The 23,692-nt window shown below is 43.3% G+C and overlaps 1 protein-coding gene across 3 annotated transcripts; it reads right to left on the bottom strand.

Moving 5' to 3' along the window:
* Nucleotides 1-611: 611 nt before the first annotated feature.
* LOC140128327 (acetylcholine receptor subunit epsilon-like) lies at nucleotides 612-18,928 on the bottom strand. Of its 3 annotated transcripts, none has more exons than XM_072149947.1 (12): nucleotides 11,581-11,885; nucleotides 10,718-10,851; nucleotides 10,592-10,636; nucleotides 9,623-9,732; nucleotides 9,393-9,548; nucleotides 9,111-9,214; nucleotides 8,543-8,743; nucleotides 8,107-8,221; nucleotides 7,909-8,023; nucleotides 7,355-7,553; nucleotides 4,460-4,575; nucleotides 612-968 (listed from the first exon to the last, which is right to left on the bottom strand). In XM_072149947.1, the coding sequence occupies exons 1-12, from the start codon at nucleotides 11,624-11,626 to the stop codon at nucleotides 804-806; spliced, it is 1,506 nt and encodes a 501-aa protein (XP_072006048.1). In that variant the 5' UTR covers nucleotides 11,627-11,885; the 3' UTR covers nucleotides 612-803. The 3 variants fall into 3 exon arrangements, with proteins under 3 accessions (XP_072006048.1, XP_072006046.1, XP_072006049.1); XM_072149945.1 differs by having other exon boundaries at nucleotides 4,460-4,593; nucleotides 11,581-11,880; XM_072149948.1 differs by lacking the exon at nucleotides 11,581-11,885 and adding an exon at nucleotides 18,812-18,928 and having other exon boundaries at nucleotides 650-968; nucleotides 4,460-4,593.
* Nucleotides 18,929-23,692: the final 4,764 nt, after the last annotated feature.

The following is a 23,692-nucleotide window of genomic DNA, read 5'->3' as shown; positions in this document are numbered from 1 at the left end:
GTACTAAGACGCTCAGAGAAACATTCAGACAGGATGAGATTGTAACAAAACAACAGCTGTCAGGTACGGATAGACCTTCAAAGTCACACATAGAGTAGATGCAATAGTAACAAATCCTCAGCTGTCCCATTTAGATGCATTCTTAAAGTCGCAGAGGAATATGTAGACCTGATGCAATTGTAACAAATCCTCAGCCACCACATGTAGACAGACCCTTAAACTTACACAGGAGGAGTAAATTTGTCTAGAGACAATTCAATTGTAACAAATCCTCAGCTGCTCAATGTAGATGTCATCTTACTGGAAAATCTTGCCTGGATGTAATTGTAACAAATCCTCAGCTGCTCAATGTAGATGTCATCTTACTGGAAAATCTTGCCTGGATGTAATTGTAACAAATCCTCAGCTGCCCAGTGCAGATGTCCTCTTACATAGGAAAATATTGGAATCATCTATACTGGAGCAATTGTAACAAATCCTCAGCTGTGAGATGTATTTGTGCCTTTAAACTTTTCAAAGGAATCTCCAGGCTGGATGCAATTGTAACAAATCCTCAGCTGTGAGATGTTTCCTGGCAAAATCTGAACAATCTCCTGGTCGAGAATAGGGACTTTATTTAAAGGGACGGGCACACAATTATTGGTAACATTCAAGAACCTGAAATCAAAAAACTAAAATTTACTTTAAAATCAAAAACTGTAAAATTTGAATGGAAAAGCCGCATTCTCCTGACTTGGGGGAGGTAGGAGACGCTATGGCGGCTGTGTGACCCCAGTGACCCCTGCAGGACCCCGCGGCTCCGATCAGGGCTCATAGACACGATTGTCGCCAGCGAAGGGGCGATCAGGAACGCTATTAAAATGTCCCATGAGGAATATGGCGAGAGTCCCCACCACAAAGAGCGGGAGGGCGAGCCAGAAGCACAGCACATCCAGCACCTTCCCGATCATCACCCAGTTCTCCATCTCCTGCAACAGAAAAGGGGGACATTATTGTAACTGTCCACTAGACCACCAGGGATATCATTATTACTTCCCACTAGACCACCAGGTATATCATTATTACTTCCCACTAGACCACCAGGTATATCATTATTACTTCCCACTAGACCACCAGGGATATCATTATTACTTCCCACTAGACCACCAGGGATGTCATTATTACTTCCCACCAGACCACCAGGGACGTCATTATTACTTCCCACTAGACCACCAGGGATGTCATTATTACTTCCCACCAGACCACCAGGGACGTCATTATTACTTCCCACTAGACCACCAGGGACGTCATTATTACTTCCCACTAGACCACTAGGTTTATCATTATTACTTCCCACTAGACCACCAGGGATATCATTATTACTTCCCACTAGACCACCAGGGATATCATTATTACTTCCCACTAGACCACCAGGTATATCATTATTACTTCCCACTAGACCACCAGGTATATCATTATTACTTCCCACTAGACCACCAGGGATATCATTATTACTTCCCACTAGAGCACCAGGTATATCATTATTACTTCCCACTAGACCACCAGGGATATCATTATTACTTCCCACTAGACCACCAGGGATGTCATTATTACTTCCCACCAGACCACCAGGGACGTCATTATTACTTCCCACTAGACCACCAGGGATGTCATTATTACTTCCCACCAGACCACCAGGGACGTCATTATTACTTCCCACTAGACCACCAGGTATATCATTATTACTTCCCACTAGACCACCAGGTATATCATTATTACTTCCCACTAGACCACCAGGGATATCATTATTACTTCCCACTAGACCACCAGGGATGTCATTATTACTTCCCACCAGACCACCAGGGACGTCATTATTACTTCCCACTAGACCACCAGGGATGTCATTATTACTTCCCACCAGACCACCAGGGACGTCATTATTACTTCCCACTAGACCACCAGGGACGTCATTATTACTTCCCACTAGACCACTAGGTTTATCATTATTACTTCCCACTAGACCACCAGGGATATCATTATTACTTCCCACTAGACCACCAGGGGCATCATTATTACGTCCCACTAGACCACCAGGGATGTCATTATTACTTCCCACTAGACCACCAGGGATGTCATTATTACTTCCCACTAGACCACCAGGGAGGTCATTATTACTTCCCACTAAACCACCAGGGATGTCATTATTACTTCCCACTAGATCACCAGGGGCATCATTATTACTTCCCACTAGACCACCAGGGATGTCATTATTACTTCCCACTAGACCACCAGGGAGGTCATTATTACTTCCCACTAAACCACCAGGGATGTCATTATTACTTCCCACTAGATCACCAGGGGCATCATTATTACTTCCCACTAAACCACCAGGGATGTCATTATTACTTCCCACTAGACCACCAGGTTTATCATTATTACTTCCCACTAGACCACCAGGGATATCATTATTACTTCCCACTAGACCACCAGGTTTATCATTATTACTTCCCACTAAACCACCAGGTATATCATTATTACTTCCCACTAGACCACCAGGTTTATCATTATTACTTCCCACTAGACCACCAGGTTTATCATTATTACTTCCCACTAGACCACTAGGTTTATCATTATTACTTCCCACTAGACCACCAGGGATATCATTATTACTTCCCACTAGACCACCAGGGGCATCATTATTACGTCCCACTAGACCACCAGGGATGTCATTATTACTTCCCACTAGACCACCAGGGATGTCATTATTACTTCCCACTAGACCACCAGGGAGGTCATTATTACTTCCCACTAAACCACCAGGGATGTCATTATTACTTCCCACTAGATCACCAGGGGCATCATTATTACTTCCCACTAGACCACCAGGGATGTCATTATTACTTCCCACTAGACCACCAGGGAGGTCATTATTACTTCCCACTAAACCACCAGGGATGTCATTATTACTTCCCACTAGATCACCAGGGGCATCATTATTACTTCCCACTAAACCACCAGGGATGTCATTATTACTTCCCACTAGACCACCAGGTTTATCATTATTACTTCCCACTAGACCACCAGGGATATCATTATTACTTCCCACTAGACCACCAGGTTTATCATTATTACTTCCCACTAAACCACCAGGTATATCATTATTACTTCCCACTAGACCACCAGGTTTATCATTATTACTTCCCACTAGACCACCAGGTTTATCATTATTACTTCCCACTAGACCACCAGGTTTATCATTATTACTTCCCACTAGACCACCAGGTTTATCATTATTACTTCCCACTAAACCACCAGGTATATCATTATTACTTCCCACTAGACCACCAGGTTTATCATTATTACTTCCCACTAGACCACCAGGTTTATCATTATTACTTCCCACTAGACCACCAGGTTTATCATTATTACTTCCCACTAAACCACCAGGTTTATCATTATTACTTCCCACTAAACCACCAGGTTTATCATTATTACTTCCCACTAGACCACCAGGTTTATCATTATTACTTCCCACTAGACCACCAGGGATTTAATTATAACTCCCCACTAGAACACTAGGGGCGTCATTATTACTTCCATCAAGGATATCATTATTACTTCCCACCAAACCACCTGGGGCATCATTATTACTTCCATCTAGCCCATCAGGGATATCATTATTACTTCCATCTAGCCCATCAGGGATATCATTATTACTTCCCACCAAACCACCTGGGGCATCATTATTACTTCCATCTAGCCCATCAGGGATATCATTATTACTTCCATCTAGCCCATCAGGGATATCATTATTACTTCCATCTAGCCCATCAGGGATATCATTATTACTTCCCACTAGACCACTAAGAATATTTTTTAAGCTGCCCACAAGCTCTACAATGACATCATTCTTACTTCCCACTAATACACCAGGGATGTCCTAATTAATTACCACCAGACCACCAGGAGCCATGCCGAGCTGGTAAACAGCTCTTTATTAGTGACATAGACCCTTGTATCTCGGAGGTCAGACTGATCGTACAAAAGGTCTTATATTATAGTACATTTCATGTCATCAAAATCTCCTGGTAATACACTAGGCGTCCAGTGGCCGCATTGTTCACCACTAACTCACCAGGGATATTGTGTATAAACTTTTATATCAGTTAACACAAAGGCGTTTCAAAAGCAAATGAAACAGGGATGTAACATGAACCACCAGACCACCAGGGATAATACTGCGAAGACCTAGATATCACTATAGATTCTATTAAATAAACCACTAGACCACCAGGGATACAACAGTTAAAAACTGTACATGACAAACCACTAAAATCGGTATATACACACATATATGTATATAAGCTATAGATGATCACTAGACCACCAGGGACATTATAGGACTGTACCAAATAGATAAATAGAGTGGTGGACAGTGAAGTGGGGGGCTGGTGGGTAGGTCATTAGTAAGGACACTTACGGCTCCAGTAGCATTCTGCCCCCTAGTACTGGCTGTGATGAAATTACAGGCGTCCACGCAGTCCTTGATTTCTGGGCCACATTGGGCCAAACTCCGGTACAAAGTGGTGGTAACATCTGCATCAAAGGGGTTAACTGAGGAGGGGACGGAGCTCAAAGGTTATTCTGGTATCATCAGGAGCTTAGATGTTCACCATGCTACACACCATTCATGAGCAGATTCATCTACCTTCATCCTGAACCTCCTCATCACTGTGGTCCTACATCCTAAACCTCCTCATCACTGTGGTCCTACATCCCAAACCTACTCATCACTGTGGTCCTACATCCTAAACCTCCTCATCACTGTGGTCCTACATCCTAAACCTCCTCATCACTGTGGTCCTACATCCTAATCCTCCTCATCACTGTGGTCCTACATCCCAAACCTCCTCATCACTGTGGTCCTACATCCCAAACCTCCTCATCACTGTGGTCCTACATCCCAAACCTCCTCATCACTGTGGTCCTACATCCTGAACCTCCTCATCACTGTGGTCCTACATCCCAAACCTCCGCATCACTGTGGTCCTACATCCTAAACCTCCTCATCACTGTGGTCCTACATCCCAAACCTCCTCCTCACTGTGGTCCTACATCCTAAACCTCCTCATCACTGTGGTCCTACATCCTAAACCTCCTCATCACTGTGGTCCTACATCCTAAACCTCCTCATCACTGGGGTCCTATATCCCAAACCTCCTCATCACTGTGGTCCTACATCCCAAACCTCCTCATCACTGTGGTCCTACATCCCAAACCTCCTCCTCACTGTGGTCCTACATCCTAAACCTCCTCATCACTGTGGTCCTACATCCTAAACCTCCTCATCACTGTGGTCCTACATCCCAAACCTCCTCCTCACTGTGGTCCTACATCCTAAACCTCCTCATCACTGTGGTCCTACATCCTAAACCTCCTCATCACTGTGGTCCTACATCCTAATCCTCCTCATCACTGTGGTCCTGCATCCTAATCCTCCTCATCACTGTGGTCCTACATCCCAAACCTCCTCATCACTGTGGTCCTACATCCTAAACCTCCTCATCACTGTGGTCCTACATCCTAAACCTCCTCATCACTGTGGTCCTACATCCCAAACCTCCTCCTCACTGTGGTCCTACATCCCAAACCTCCTCATCACTGTGGTCCTACATCCTAATCCTCCTCATCACTGTGGTCCTGCATCCTAATCCTCCTCATCACTGTGGTCCTACATCCTAAACCTCCTCATCACTGTGGTCCTACATCCCAAACCTCCTCATCACTGTGGTCCTACATCCTAAACCTCCTCATCATTGTGGTCCTACATCCCAAACCTCCTCATCACTGTGGTCCTACATCCCAAACCTCCTCATCACTGTGGTCCTACATCCTAAACCTCCTCATCACTGTGGTCCTACATCCCGAACCTCCTGATCACAGTGGTCCTACATCCTAAACCTCCTCATCACTGTGGTCCTACATCCCAAACCTCCTCATCACTGTGGTCCTACATCCCAAACCTCCTCATCACTGTGGTCCTACATCCCAAACCTCCTCATCACTGTGGTCCTACATCCCAAACCTCCTCATCACTGTGGTCCTACATCCTAAACCTCCTCATCACTGTGGTCCTACATCCCAAACCTCCTCATCACTGTGGTCCTACATCCCAAACCTCCTCATCACTGTGGTCCTACATCCTAAACCTCCTCATCACTGTGGTCCTACATCCCAAACCTCCTCCTCACTGTGGTCCTACATCCTAAACCTCCTCATCACTGTGGTCCTACATCCTAAACCTCCTCATCACTGTGGTCCTACATCCTAAACCTCCTCATCACTGGGGTCCTATATCCCAAACCTCCTCATCACTGCGGCCCTACATCCTAAACCTCCTCATCACTGTGGTCCTACATCCTAGTCCTCCTCATCACTGTGGTCCTGCATCCTAATCCTCCTCATCACTGTGGTCCTACATCCCAAACCTCCTCATCACTGTGGTCCTACATCCCAAACCTCCTCATCACTGTGGTCCTACATCCTAATCCTCCTCATCACTGCGGTCCTACATCCTAAACCTCCTCATCACTGTGGTCCTACATCCTAGTCCTCCTCATCACTGTGGTCCTGCATCCTAATCCTCCTCATCACTGTGGTCCTACATCCCAAACCTCCTCATCACTGTGGTCCTACATCCTAATCCTCCTCATCACTGTGGTCCTACATCCTAATCCTCCTCATCACTGTGGTCCTACATCCCAAACCTCCTCATCACTGTGGTCCTACATCCTAAACCTCCTCATCACTGTGGTCCTACATCCCAAACCTCCTCATCACTGTGGTCCTACATCCTAAACCTCCTCATCATTGTGGTCCTACATCCCAAACCTCCTCATCACTGTGGTCCTACATCCCAAACCTCCTCATCACTGTGGTCCTACATCCTAAACCTCCTCATCACTGTGGTCCTACATCCTAAACCTCCTCATCACTGTGGTCCTACATCCCAAACCTCCTCATCACTGTGGTCCTACATCCCAAACCTCCTCATCACTGTGGTCCTACATCCCAAACCTCCTCATCACTGTGGTCCTACATTCCAAACCTCCTCATCACTGTGGTCCTACATCCCAAACCTCCTCATCACTGTGGTCCTACATCCTAAACCTCCTCATCACTGTGGTCCTACATCCCAAACCTCCTCATCACTGTGGTCCTACATCCCAAACCTCCTCATCACTGTGGTCCTTCATCATGAAATGCCTCAACCTCCTCATAACTGTTGCCCTTGCTCCTCCTTCGCCTCCTCATTACCATGTTACATGACTATCTTGGTTCACCCCGGGCCTCCTCTTTTCTATGTCCCTCTTACCTCTGTGGGCCCGGCTTATCCCATGTCTGTCTCTCTGTTTTTCGAACATGAGCTCGCTCCGTGGCTTCTTCAGAATGTACTCCTCCGCCTTCAGCATGATCCCCAGGGAGCTTCTCCTCCTCTCTCGTGGCGTGTCCTCCACCTCATCACATGGAGCTATCTCCATATGTAAGTAACGTGGTAGCACCTCCAGAAGCATCTGCCGGATAAAATATCCCACAATCATCCAACATAAATTGTAAATATGAAACACACTTGAACAATTCTCACATACAGGATCTTGTCCCTCAAGAACATCATCTCAGCCTGGGGTCAGTGAAGAGAGAGCTGATACCACACATAATCTGGTGACACATGGAGAGCTGTGGACAACGCTCTACTGATATTTATACCAAGTGAAGTCGTCCTATGAGTCCTGGTCACATGGTGGAAATTGGTGGTTCTATCTCTCAATCAAAGTTGAGGAACTTGGTGTTCCTCAGAGACCCTTACATTATATCATTGGGAAGCTTTAGTGTGAGGTGTGTATTGATGCATATTATTGAGGTGCTCACGTGTTTCACGCTTGCGGTCAGGTTGTGGGTACTCGGCGTCCGCAGTGATACGTTGAGGACAATGACACAGCTGAGAACGATGAGTGTGGAGACGAGCATCACAAAGATCAGGTATCTGGAAGAGTAATATCTCATTTAGGCCAACTGTGATCAGAGAGCTTCCAACCAGCAACTCTGGTAACAGATGGTGTCACCTACTTGCCGATGAGCGGGACACTGAGCGAGGTCTCTGGGACACTCTGAGCTATGAGGAACAGGAACACAGTCTGGGCCAGGAGGACTGAGATGGACACCGTACACTTCTGGCCACCGGCTGTAGAATATGGAAAGTAAATAATATGGAGACAAAGTCAATTCAGATCTACATGACTTAAAGACGTGATTTACGTGATGTTTTGGACTTGGAATCTGGAGGCTTCTGGACTACCAATAGATGGACTTGACATGGTACCAAGCTTTTGGCTTTATGGGCTACCACTGAATGATACTAGTGACTTGGATAGCCAATGGATGGACTTGATATTGTACCCAGCCTTTGGCTTATAGACTACCAACGGATGGACATAGAATGTAACCCAACCGGTGGCTTATGGACTGGACTTGGTAAACACCATGTGGAGCAGAGCCACCTCACCTTTAGCTGGAAGGAAGTAGACCAGTACGACCAGTGAAGATATCAGAACACAAGGCACAATGACATTGATGATGTAGAACAGTGGCTTCCGTTGGATAATCAAGTAGAAGCGGATCTCCTGGTACTCCAGATCTTCTGCTGTGTAAGCCTTGTTTATAACCTTCTTGGCAGGTCGATGCTTTATTGCCCACTCTCCGTTCTCTAGAAATGGTCAATGAAAGAATTTACTCATCAGGATGACAATTCGGGAGAACATTGGATACAAGGATCAATAGGATGTAAGGAACCCAAGGCCCAACTTGGAAAAATGTCTCAAAGTGATACTCCTAGTTCTATTAATGGTCAACCCTTTGGGATGGGTCCCACTGACAGAAATCATCTGCAGACAATAAGGTGCTTCATTTGGTGATCTCTGGAAGTCCACCATGCAGTCAGCTCAGGTACAATATATCTCCTGAAGAGACGCATCTTATGGCCCAACATCCTTTGTGTGGAAGATCTCTATAAGGAAAAAACCTACAGGAGAAATCTCCTCTATATGCTGTTGAAGTTACGTTTAAGGACTTACCTGTGAATGCTTCCGGGTCAATGTCCACCCATTCTACCTTATACAGATTGTCATCATCAAGAGCCAATTGCAGGTCAACCTCCTTGGCGTTGTAAGTTTTTGACCTTTACAAAGATAAAACAACCCAAAATTTTGAAACTAAATATCATCCATCAACGTGTCCACCAATGAATAGGTCAGGTGACTTTTAGATGAATATGGATTTAGCTTCAAAATGACACCAAATTTTACAAATAATGTATGGATATGGCCATGGTCATGGTGGTGGATGGATTGCCTTACCTGAACACCAAGGAGCAGTTCTGCCAATCAAACGGGAAGTATTTCACGTCAACACTACAAGTGCTCCTGAAGATGGCGGGTGGAAGCCAATACATATACCCAGAGCTGTACACCAGCACATTGGCATAGTATGCCACATCAAACTGACCATCAATACTGGAAAAAAAACATAGGATTGGGAATGGTTTGCCCCATAGTGGAGAATGATAAGATGATATCTCTTCACTTACTTGTTCTCCAGGACTATATCCGGAAGCCATACCATATGATGTGGAACCCGTACAACATCAATGCCACCATAGTCAGATTCATTCCAGGTCAGTCGGTAATCATCCCATGTCTTAAGAGAGTAATAAAAAATTTTTTGGGTTCACAAGAGAGAGGATCCTGCCTACGGGACCCAGATCTCAGCTTCTTGGACCTCAACTGGAGATGCACTTTCAAAGGTCAAGAAATGGCTCTTGTGTACATGTGTGTTGAGAGCAGGAACAAACGTGCCAGGATTTCATGGGTGAAGGTCCTTCAGAGTATAAAATTAGCTGGGTAGTTTAGGTGGCCCTGGGCCCCCTAGAAGGTTTGGACTATAACCGCCTATATTACAATCCACTATTGGGTTGTATAGAGCAGATCACCCTCTATACCACAGATATCTATCCCCTATGCCACCCATTATCCATCCTCAACAAGAATGGGGCCACTTGTCCACCAACCTAGAGAATGTGTTGTCTCCTTCTTAAGGTTCATGCAAATCACCTTAATCTTACATGCTGAAGTTAAAATCAAGAAGAACTAAAAAAATGGGGGTTCATCTACCAGCACCACACCTGGTAGCTGGATGAAGGGGCCACCACCTCTTCATCGGTGGTGACCAGGCTATAGATTTGCTTGTGGTTGGTGTTGCATCTCACGGTAATGGGTTTTTGGTGCAATACCAAGCACTACCACCTCTAGATGTTTGGCACTTTGGGTAACTCCATACCTACACATGGGCAACCATCAATAGACCATCAATATTACAGTCTTTGAAACTTGTCTCAATGGGACTTGACAGATGCTGGATTATCAGATATTGTAAAATATTTGATGGTTTAAGGAAATTTTAGATTTTGAGGTTAAAATTGAACAAGAGGTAAGTAGTAAATGCACAACCAAAATAGTCTTCTGCCTCTGGTCGTCCGTTCTGTACATGTTATACTCACGATTAATATCCACACATTGGTCGTCAGGGTCTCTTCCCGTTCTTTCTGCCAAAATAAATAAATGAGGACCACGTGTTACCACAAAGTATTCCACCAGCCATGGCTGAACTCATGGAGAACACCTACCAACGAGATGAGATTGGTCAAGGTAAGTTTCAGCTTTACTTCGATGATGTCGTTGATGGACTTCACCGGACGAGATAGTTTATCGTAGTTGGAGAAGAGATCTTCAATCAGACGAGCCTCCTGCGCCAACGACCCTGGGGCAAGTGGAGAAGAACAGGAGAAGAATGTGAAAGAAGCTCGTATTCTAGAAATTTTAGGTGGACATTTTCGGTGGAGATTCTTCATTGGTCAACTGAAGGTTCACAGTGCTATATGCCTGAATGGGGAGATATAGAGGTTGTCCATCATGGAGAGTATTCCACCATAGGAACAACTCTTTCATATTTGGAAGCATCCATCATGGTTCCTCGCTCTGCTGGATCCATGGATGTCGATGTTCCTCCACTCATGATAGTTACTCATTGAGGATCTCAGCAGCTGAGAAGTTTGAACATTCTCAAAAATGGACCAGGGGGTTGAGAATTTGGAGGATTGGTTTTATTTGGAAGCTTCATCATAGCTCGTTCTTGACAAGATCCAACCCAATGGTGACAGCCACCACCGCTATATATAAAGGATCCTAACGTCATGACCTCATGTCCAATGAGTTCAATGCACATAAATGTGTGACTAGATGTATTATTGGGTAGCTAGGAAGGTGTTTTTTTGGCTAGTTTATGTATTATTGGGGCCCCTCTCACATGATCAGGGTTAGGACCTCATGGAGGTTCTTGGTGGTGACGGTGTTTACTTGTCTTCTCATGTGTCGTGGCCTAAACCAGGATGAGGAATCTCCCCTGGACACAGACAGCGAGCCGGAAAACACAGGAGACACACAACGCGCCAGCTCTATACATAGACAGACAGATAGAGAGGTGACTCACAGCTCAGAAGTGGAAGCAGGAGGAAAGTTCTCAAACCCCAACCCATGACTAGAGTGTCAGATCCACGCCCAGCGCCAGGGGACCCTAATACAGCACAGAGAGCAGGAGAGGGGCACGTGCTATGTAATGACAGTATACGGGGTCTTCTACCACAGAGACTAAATCATCTTCTCTCCACCAAGACATTACACACTGTGACGCCCCCTGCCCAGTGCAAAGCCCAGCTGTCACCAGTGTCACCAGTCCTGACAGGCCACACCCACTACTAGGAATGTATAGAGGGATGTATATATGTCCAGGGAGTAGTATAGAGATGATATTCTTGTACATAGGGGGCAGTATTATAGTAGTTATATTCTTGTACATAGGGGGCAGTATTATAGTAGTTATATTCTTGTACATAGGGGGCAGTATTATAGTAGTTATATTCTTGTACATAGGGGGCAGTATTATAGTAGTTATATTCTTGTACATAGGGGGCAGTATAATAGAAGTTATATTCTTGTACATAGGGGGCAGTATTATAGTAGTTATATTCTTGTACATATGGGGCAGTATTATAGTAGTTATATTCTTGTACATAGGGGGCAGTATTATAGTAGTTATATTCTTGTACATAGGGGGCAGTATTATAGTAGGTATATTCCTGTACATAGGAGGCAGTATTATCGTAGTTATATTCTTGTACATAGGGGGCAGTGTTATAGTAGTTATATTCCTGTACATAGGGGGCAGTATTATAGTAGTTATATTCCTGTACATAGGGGGCAGTATTATAGTAGTTATATTCCTGTACATAGGGGGCAGTATTATAGTAGTTATATTCTTGTACATAGGGGGCAGTATTATAGTAGTTATATTCCTGTACATAGGGGGCAGTATTATAGTAGTTATATTCCTGTACATAGGGGGCAGTATTATAGTAGTTATATTCTTGTACATAGGGGGCAGTATTATAGTAGTTATATTCCTGTACATAGGGGGCAGTATTATAGTAGTTATATTCTTGTACATAGGGGGCAGTATTATAGTAGTTATATTCTTGTACACAGGGGGCAGTATTATAGTAGTTATATTCCTGTACACAGGGGGCAGTATTATAGTAGTTATATTCTTGTACACAGGGGGCAGTATTATAGTAGTTATATTCTTGTACTTAGGGGGCAGTATTATAGTAGTTATATTCCTGTACATAGGGGGCAGTATTATAGTAGTTATATTTTTGTACATAGGGGGGCAGTATTATAGTAGTTATATTCCTGTACATAGGGGGCAGTATTATAGTAGTTATATTCCTGTACATAGGGGGCAGTATTATAGTAGTTATATTCTTGTACACAGGGGGCAGTATTATAGTAGTTATATTCTTGTACATAGGGGGCAGAATTATAGTAGTTATATTCTTGTACATAGGGGGCAGTATTATAGTAGCTATATTCTTGTACATAGGGGGCAGTATTATAGTAGTTATATTCCTGTACATAGGAGGCAGTATTATAGTAGTTATATTCCTGTACATAGGGGGCAGTATTATAGTAGTTATATTCTTGTACATAGGGGGCAGTATTATAGTAGTTATATTCCTGTACATAGGGGACAGTATTATAGTAGTTATATTCCTGTACATAGGGGGCAGTATTATAGTAGTTATATTCTTGTACATAGGGGGCAGTATTATAGTAGCTATATTCTTGTACATAGGGGGCAGTATTATAGTAGTTATATTCCTGTACATAGGAGGCTGTATTATAGTAGTTATATTCCTGTACATAGGGGGCAGTATTATAGTAGTTATATTCTTGTACATAGGGGGCAGTATTATAGTAGTTATATTCCTGTACATAGGGGACAGTATTATAGTAGTTATATTCCTGTACATAGGGGGCAGTATTATAGTAGTTATATTCTTGTACATAGGGGGCAGTATTATAGTAGCTATATTCTTGTACATAGGGGGCAGTATTATAGTAGTTATATTCCTGTACATAGGAGGCTGTATTATAGTAGTTATATTCCTGTACATAGGGGGCAGTATTATAGTAGTTATATTCCTGTACATAGGGGGCAGTATTATAGTAGTTATATTCCTGTACATAGGGGGCAGTATTATAGTAGTTATATTCCTGTACATAGGGGGCAGTATTATAGTACAGTAGTTATATTCTTGTACATAGGGGGCAGTATTATAGTAGTTATATTCCTGTACATAGGGGGCAGTATTATAGTAGTTATATTCCTGTACATAGGGGGCAGTATTATAGTAGTTATATTCTTGTACATAGGGGGCAGTATTATAGTAGTTATATTCTTGTACATAGGGGGCAGTATTATAGTAGTTATATTCTTGTACATAGGGGGCAGTATTATAGTAGTTATATTCTTGTACATAGGGGGCAGTATTATAGTAGTTATATTCTTGTACATAGGGGGCAGTATTATAGTAGTTATATTCTTGTACATGGGGGCAGTATTATAGTAGTTATATTCCTGTACATAGGGGGCAGTATTATAGTAGTTATATTCTTGTACATAGGGGGCAGTATTATAGTAGTTATATTCCTGTACATAGGGGGCAGTATTATAGTAGTTATATTCTTGTACATAGGGGGCAGTATTATAGTAGTTATATTCCTGTACATAGGGGGCAGTATTATAGTAGTAATAGTCTTGTACATAGGGGGCAGTATTATAGTAGTTATATTCTTGTACATAGGGGGCAGTATTATAGTAGTTATATTCCTGTACATAGGGGGCAGTATTATAGTAGTTATATTCTTGTACATAGGGGGCAGTATTATAGTAGTTATATTCTTGTACATAGGGGGGCAGTATTATAGTAGTTATATTCTTGTACATAGGGGACAGTATTATAGTAGTTATATTCTTGTACATAGGGGCAGTATTATAGTAGTTATATTCTTGTACATAGGGGACAGTATTATAGTAGTTATATTCTTGTACATAGGGGCAGTATTATAGTAGTTATATTCTTGTACATAGGGGGCAGTATTATAGTAGTTATATTCTTGTACATAGGGGCACTATTATAGTAGTTATTTTCTTGTACATAGGGGGCAGTATTATAGTAGTTATATTCTTGTACATAGGGGGCAGTATTATAGTAGTTATATTCCTGTACATAGGGGGCAGTATTATAGTAGTTATATTCTTGTACATAGGGGCAGTATTATAGTAGTTATATTCTTGTACATAGGGGCAGTATTATAGTAGTTATATTCTTGTACATAGGGGCAGTATTATAGTAGTTATATTCTTGTACATAGGGGACAGTATTATAGTAGTTATATTCTTGTACATAGGGGCAGTATTATAGTAGTTATATTCTTGTACATAGGGGGCAGTATTATAGTAGTTATATTCTTGTACATAGGGGCAGTATTATAGTAGTTATATTCTTGTACATAGGGGGCAGTATTATAGTAGTTATATTCTTGTACATAGGGGGCAGTATTATAGTAGTTATATTCCTGTACATAGGGGGCAGTATTATAGTAGTTATATTCCTGTATATAGGGGGTAGTATTATAGTAGTTATATTCTTGTACATAGGGGGCAGTATTATAGTAGTTATATTCTTGTACATAGGGGGCAGTATTATAGTAGTTATATTCTTGTACATAGGGGGCAGTATTATAGTAGTTATATTCTTGTACATAGGGGGCAGTATTATAGTAGTTATATTCTTGTACATAGGGGGCAGTATTATAGTAGTTATATTCCTGTACATAGGGGACAGTATTATAGTAGTTATATTCTTGTACATAGGGGCAGTATTATAGTAGTTATATTCTTGTACATAGGGGCAGTATTATAGTAGTTATATTCTTGTACATAGGGGCAGTATTATAGTAGTTATATTCTTGTACATAGGGGGCAGTATTATAGTAGTTATATTCTTGTACATAGGGGCAGTATTATAGTAGTTATATTCTTGTACATAGGGGCAGTATTATAGTAGTTATATTCTTGTACATAGGGGACAGTATTATAGTAGTTATATTCTTGTACATAGGGGCAGTATTATAGTAGTTATATTCTTGTACATAGGGGGCAGTATTATAGTAGTTATATTCTTGTACATAGGGGCAGTATTATAGTAGTTATATTCTTGTACATAGGGGGCAGTATTATAGTAGTTATATTCTTGTACATAGGGGGCAGTATTATAGTAGTTATATTCTTGTACATAGGGGGCAGTATTATAGTAGTTATATTCTTGTACATAGGGGGCAGTATTATAGTAGTTATATTCTTGTACATAGGGGGCAGTATTATAGTAGTTATATTCCTGTACATAGGGGACAGTATTATAGTAGTTATATTCTTGTACATAGGGGACAGTATTACAGTAGTTATATTCTTGTACATAGGGGGCAGTATTATAGTAGTTATATTCTTGTACATAGGGGCAGTATTATAGTAGTTATATTCTTGTACATAGGGGGCAGTATTATAGTTGTTATATTCTTGTACATAGGGGGCAGTATTATAGTAGTTATATTCCTGTACATAGGGGGCAGTATTACAGTAGTTATATTCCTGTACATAGGGGACAGTATTATAGTAGTTATATTCTTGTACATAGGGGACAGTATTACAGTAGTTATATTCTTGTACATAGGGGGCAGTATTATAGTAGTTATATTCTTGTACATAGGGGCAGTATTATAGTAGTTATATTCTTGTACATAGGGGGCAGTATTATAGTAGTTATATTCTTGTACATAGGGGGCAGTATTATAGTAGTTATATTCCTGTACATAGGAGATAGTATTATAGTAGTTATATTCTTGTACATAGGGGGCAGTATTATAGTAGTTATATTCCTGTACATAGGGGGCAGTATTATAGTAGTTATATTCCTGTACATAGGGGGCAGTATTATAGTAGTTATATTCTTGTACATAGGGGCAGTATTATAGTAGTTATATTCTTGTACATAGAGGGCAGTATTATAGTAGTTATATTCCTGTACATAGGGGGCAGTATTACAGTAGTTATATTCCTGTACATAGGGGGCAGTATTATAGTAGTTATATTCCTGTACATAGGGGGCAGTATTATAGCAGTTATATTCCTGTACATAGGGGGCAGTATTATAGTAGTTATATTCTTGTACATAGGGGGCAGTATTATAGTAGTTATATTCCTGTACATAGGGGGCAGTATTATAGTAGTTATATTCCTGTACATAGGGGGCAGTATTATAGCAGTTATATTCTTGTACATAGGGGGCAGTATTATAGTAGTTATATTCCTGTACATAGCGGCAGTATTATAGTAGTTATATTCTTGTACATAGGGGGCAGTATTATAGTAGTTATATTCTTGTACATAGGGGGCAGTATTATAGTAGTTATATTCTTGTACATAGGGGGCAGTATTATAGTAGTTATATTCTTGTACATAGGGGGCAGTATTATAGTAGTTATATTCTTGTACATAGGGGGCAGTAATATAGTAGTTATATTCTTGTACATAGGGGGCAGTATTATAGTAGTTATATTCCTGTACATAGGAGATAGTATTATAGTAGTTATATTCTTGTACATAGAGGGCAGTATTATAGTAGTTATATTCCTGTACATAGGGGGCAGTATTATAGTAGTTATATTCCTGTACATAGGGGGCAGTATTATAGTAGTTATATTCTTGTACATAGGGGCAGTATTATAGTAGTTATATTCTTGTACATAGAGGGCAGTATTATAGTAGTTATATTCCTGTACATAGGGGGCAGTATTATAGTAGTTATATTCCTGTACATAGGGGGCAGTATTATAGTAGTTATATTCTTGTACATAGGAGGCAGTATTATAGTAGTTATATTCTTGTACATAGGGGGCAGTATTATATTAGTTATATTCCTGTACATAGGGGGCAGTATTATAGTAGTTATATTCTTGTACATAGGGGGCAGTATTATAGTAGTTATATTCTTGTACATAGGGGGCAGTATTATAGTAGTTATATTCTTATACATAGGGGGCAGTATTATAGTAGTTATATTCTTGTATATAGGGGGAAGTATTATAGTAGTTATATTCCTGTACATAGGGGGCAGTATTATAGTAGTTATATTCTTGTACATAGGGGGCAGTATTATAGTAGTTATAGTCTTGTACATAGGGGGCAGTATTATAGTAGTTATATTCTTGTACATAGGAGGCAGTATTATAGTAGTTATATTCTTGTACATAGGGGGCAGTATTATAGTAGTTAAATTCTTGTACATAGGGGGCAGTATTATAGTAGTTATATTCCTGTACATAGGGGGCAGTATTATAGTAGTTATATTCTTGTACATAGGGGGCAGGATTATAGTAGTTATATTCTTGTACATAGGGGCAGTATTATAGTAGTTATATTCCTGTACATAGGGGGCAGTATTATAGTAGTTATATCCCTGTACATAGTGGTCAGTATTATAGTAGTTATATTCCTGTACATAGGAGATAGTATTATAGTAGTTATATTTTTGTACATAGGGGGCAGTATTATAGTAGTTATATTCCTGTACATAGGGGGCAGTATTATAGTAGTTATATTCCTGTACATAGGGGCAGTATTATAGTAGTTATATTCTTGTACATAGGGGGCAGTATTATAGTAGTTATATTCTTGTACATAGGGGGCAGTATTATAGTAGTTATATTCTTGTATATAGGGGGCAGTATTATAGTAGTTATATTCTTGTACATAGGGAGCAGTATTATAGTAGTTATATTCTTGTATATAGGGGGCAGTATTATAGTAGTTACATTCTTGTACATAGGGGGCAGTATTATAGTAGTTATATTCCTGTACATAGGGGGCAGTATTATAGTAGTTATATTCCTGTACATAGGGGGCAGTATTATAGTAGTTATATTCTTGTACATAGGGGGCAGTATTATAGTAGTTATATTCTTGTACATAGGGGGCAGTATTATAGTAGTTATATTCCTGTACATAGGGGGCAGTATTATAGTAGTTATATTCTTGTACATAGGGGGCAGTATTATAGTAGTTATATTCCTGTACATAGGGGGCAGTATTATAGTAGTTATATTCCTGTACATAGGGGGCAGTATTATAGTAGTTATATTCCTGTACATAGGGGGCGGTATTATAGTAGTTATATTCCTGTACATAGGAGATAGTATTATAGTAGTTATATTTTTGTACATAGGGGGCAGTATTTAGTGTGTTCTTTCTGGTCTGTACTCACCTGTATTTCCATTTCTCCTCCCCCCATCCTTATGGTAATACGGCAGAGCACTTCCCCCCAGGTGATGAGTGACAGCGCAGGGTGCAGGATGCTACACGGATGGATGTCCGGCAGATGAGCTGTGGAATTCCGTCAGGCAGAAGAATGAAGGAAGAGGAATCCGGAGTCTTATCGTGTCTCAGTCTTGACTTCTTCAAGGTTAATGTAGTCTTAAAATAGCCCCAGATATAAGATCTCCTCCGCTGGGCAGCTAATTCTATCACACATAGTTAGACCCTCTGGCACTTGGTGATCTCCTAAATTCTGGAATTAATGAACTCTTTAACCAAAGGGTACTACCGATGTTATGGAATTCACCAATATAATACTGGGAAATCAGGAGGTTTAGATGTGCATCTGCTTCTGAATATTGATTAATATTGGGACACTTTGTCTATTGACTATCGTGGGGGCACGATTACTATATTGGCTACTGTGAAGCCTTTTCTGGCTACTATGGGGCCCTGTTACTACATTGGCTTCTGTGAGGCCCCTGAGACCCCTGCTCCATGTCTCCTGGTCTACTGGCCTATCCCCTGGTATCTGCTCCTCCATGTGCAACACCCCTGCCAAAGCATAGGCAAGGTGGTAGTTGCTAATAGCGCCCTCTCCATGTCAGGAGCAAGCAAGGAGAAGCTGAGTGTAGGAGTGCTAGCAGCTGACCAAGGCAGTATATAAACCCCTGGTTGACGGGAGCACGTGGTCTGTCTGTCTTAGCCTGCAGAGAGCAGTAAGGAGAGAACCAGACCTCATGGTCCGCCTGCGATAGCAAGTGTCCTAATACCTGGAACCACAGGTGCCTCAGGCCCCTCCTAGCATACAGGGCAAGTTCGGAAACTTTAGCCGAGAGCTGAGATCCACCACCCAAATTCAGTTCCATCTGCACCAGCCAAGCCTGAAACTACCACCAGGCTGCGTGTAACCTTCCTGTGGACCAGCTCTCCACGACTCTTCCAGCTTGCCCAATCTGCTGCTAAAGTTGCCTTTAATCGTCTGGCCGTTGCCTGCTGTTCAATAAAGAACTGTAAGTTGATTTGCACAACGTTGCCTCCCGTCTGATTCCTGGATACGACTGTTACCACCACGGGCTTCCCCATCCATTACCCAGGGACTTATCTTAAAGACACTCAGGAGAGTGTCCCAAGGAGAACAGTACATCAGCCTCTCCCTCATCTAATTTCTTGCACACACCACCTGCTGGAGACCTTTCAGGCTGTAGGACAGCCCTCCAGTCCCGTGACCGTGACACTAGCGTGCCCTAGGCCGCAACAGCCAGACACTCCGGTATTCTGGGTCCCAGCTGCCTCCAGGCCCCAAGAAATGTCTAGGTCCTGGTGGGGGATGTTGCAAGTGGCGTCACAAACAGGATATTTATCGCCCCCTGCGCTTGTGGCACAAAGTACCTTGGAGGAGTAGCCGGAGTGGTCACAGCCCAGCAAGGAAGAGGGTTAATCGGCCTCCTTAGTATATGCCGCATGCTACCGAGGAGCCTGTCGACCACGTGCGCACCGGCCGGATTGCCGACATCATGCACCGGAGTGAGTACCGCTGGGGAATCGCCCATAGCAACAGACATTGATACACCTCCTAACCCCTTAGACTCGGGGAGACTAGCCCAACCATGTCAGACCAGGAAAAGGACACTGTGCTGTAATGACTCCTGTCGCCAGAACCCTCGTCAGGGCAGAGGAGCATGCCAAACACTCCGGATAGCTTGCCTAGTTCTACTACAACCAGTGCCACCACATTTATGCCCCTGACTATGCCCTACTATCTTGGGGCCCCCTGGTTGCTCCACTATGAAGGAAAGTTACACACTGGGGGTCATTTACTAAGGGCCCGAATCACGTTTTTACGGCGGGTTACCCAAATTTTTCCGTTTTGCACCGATTTTCCCTGAATTGCCCCGGGTTTTTGGCGCACGCGATCGGATTGTGGCGCATCGGCGCCGGCGTGCACGCGATGGAAATCGTGGGGCGTGGCCAAATGAAAACCCGATGGATTCGGAAAAACCGACACATTTTTTTAAAAAAAAGTGTCACTGGACACGCGCTTACCTGCACTCAGCAACGGATCGTGAGCTCTGGCGGACCTCGGCGGACTTCAGCACAGCAGCGACACCTGGTGGATGTCGGAGGAACTGCCTTAGTGAATCGCCGGAAGACCCGAAACTACCGCAGAGAACGCACCGCTGGATCGCGAATGGACCGGGTAAGTAAATCTGCCCCACTTTCTCTGAATTTAGAGCCAAGCTGCTAGCTACCTGTATCCGCTCACAGAAGAGCAGAAAGTGGGCATTCTAACCGGGCAATTAAAGGGACCCGCTCTCCGGGAAGTCAAGTTTAGGCCCAGAGTGGAACGCCATAATGTGGTCAGAATCCTCAGTAGGCTGCGCACCACCATTGAGAAGTGCCCTGCCTCGGAGCTGAAGCAGAAATTATTTGGGAAAAGACAGAAACCCCAAGAATCTCTTAGAGATTTTGCCCTTTCCCTACAGGACATGTGGAAAGCAATTAAAAATGCTGTCTCTATAACACTCCCAGGCTTCTTTTCTTGAGTTCAAGGAGATCGTCATTGGAGAACGCTTGCCTGTTGAGCCCCAAGAGGAGGCTGAGCCAGTGGATCTGGAAGATGTCACTTTAGCCTCTTCTCCGGCGCAACTGGCAACACCACTTGAGCAGTGGACCGGACCCTCCATGGATGCTCAGTGGGAAGACAGTGAGATGCCAGCGTTCTGTGCCCACTTTGTGCAACAAGATGCCCAGTGAGTCTACTCCATGCCCTCTGAAGCGGCACCTGTCCCGCAACAAGAAGAATCTGTGACACCCACAGGAAAGGACCTCTGGTTGAGTCTCCAGGCTGATAGCAGCGCCATAGGAGAACTAATGGACTACCCCTCTAGGGGGGGAGTTCCTGAAAGGATCCGTCGACGCTGGGCTGACGGAGAATTGTCCCAACTGAGGAGCTAGAGAAAGACTTAAGGCATGTATTAGGGCCTACTGAAAAGGAGAACTCTGGACCCCATTAACTATGACTGACTGTATCAGATCGTGATCCACAGGAGGGATGCCAAGATAGTGCTGGATATGTACCACGCCCAGTCGGGACACTTTGGCACTCAGAAGAGTGTGTCTTTGGGTTTAAGACAAGATGTCTTGTTTCGGGCAGAAACGGGAAATGAGGGTGACAGAGTGTTGCACCCCAGGGAGCTCAGTCACACAAAAGCAATGACCCTAAGTCAGTATCCTCTCCCTCAGGGCAGGTCAGACGTAGGTCTTGCCAGGAGGAAGTTGCCGAAGGTCAACTGGAGCAGCAAGAACCAGTACCAGAAAATGTATCAGGAAGTTGAAACGGGAGAAGAAAAGGGGCTAACGAGCCTGTCGAGGATTGAGAAGCTGAGCAGTCTGGAGGTATAGGAGATTCTTGTGGTCTGTGTACATACAGACTGGATGACGAGCTACTAGGCGGGGCCACTGAAGTACCACAGGCAACTTGGCAAGGTCCATCTGAAGTTCCTTGTTAGAGATGATGTACCCAAGTAGAGGAAGAATTGGCATATAGACGATTGGCCCTGAGAACTTGCCGTACATGGGCCCGATGGGACTCAAGGTCTGTGGAGAATACCAGGATATCGTCTAAAAAGACCACGACGCAGGTATATAGTAAGTCTCTAAAAATGTCATTAACAAACTCCTGGAACACTGCTGGGGCCCTATTGTCCCCTTTTTTTTGTCTTTTCACACAGCTGGTGCATTACAGAGTCCAAACAGCATGACAAGGTACTCGAAGTGCCCGTCTCCGGTATAGAAGGTGGTCTTCCATTCATCACCTTCACGGATGCGGATGAGATTATATGACCCCCGCAGGTCCAACTTGGTGAAAACTTTGCACCACGTAGGCGATCAAAAAGTTCAGTGATCAGAGGCAGTGGGCAACGTTTTTTTTACCGTAACTTTATTGAGGCCATGATAAACGATGCATGGACGGAGGGAACCATTCTTCTGGCCACGAAGAAGAATCCAAGACTGTAGAGGAGAAGAAGACTTGCAGGTTCTCCTTCACGTAGGCCGACGTGGCAATGGTTTTGGGAACAGATAGGGGATACACTCGACCCCATGGAGGAGATGTGCCCAGCATCAAGTCTATTGGGCAGTCATAGGGTCGGTGAGGCGGCAGAGTCTTCGCTTCTACAGGTTGTAGAGTGTGTGGACCTCCTGGATGCTGTGTAGTGCTAGCCAGCTCCAGCCTAAATTCCCAACCGGTCCATAGCCGAGCTGTGGGCGACTTGTTCAATTACCAAGGGGGTATGCAACACCCCTGCCAATGCATAGGCAAGGTGGTAGTAGAGAAAAGTGCCCTCTCCATGTCAGGAGCTGTTAGGGAGACTGATCACCTCTCTAGGAAGTCTCTAGGTATTGGAGAACTTAGTGATTGCAGCTGTAACCACTGCCTGGTAAGCTAAGAGGCAACAATACTGTCCAATGATGTTCTTGTAAAGCAAGCTGGAGTGCTACCTCCTGACCAAGGGCGTATATAAACCCCTAGTGGAGCACGTGGTCTTAAGTCATGTTCCTCTGAGAGAAAGAGACCTCAGGGTCTGTCTGCCATAGCCAGTGTCCTTACACCAGGAACCACAGGTGTCTCAGGCCTCTGCCTAGCACCCAGGGCAAGTCAGGAGACTTTAACCCAGAGCCGAGATCCAAAACCTGGGGTCAGCACTACTGGTATGAGCCCAGCCTGAATCTACCACCAGGCTGCGTGTAACCTTCCTGTGGACCAGCTCTCCATGACTCTTCCAGCTTGCCCAATCTGCCGAAGTTGCTGTTAATCATTTGGCCGTTG

This window comes from Engystomops pustulosus, chromosome 4, assembly GCF_040894005.1.
Source record: "Engystomops pustulosus chromosome 4, aEngPut4.maternal, whole genome shotgun sequence".
Classification (NCBI taxonomy): domain Eukaryota; kingdom Metazoa; phylum Chordata; class Amphibia; order Anura; family Leptodactylidae; genus Engystomops; species Engystomops pustulosus.
The sequence above is the reverse complement of the archived record's forward strand: the minus strand, read 5'-3'. Positions and strand labels throughout refer to the sequence as shown.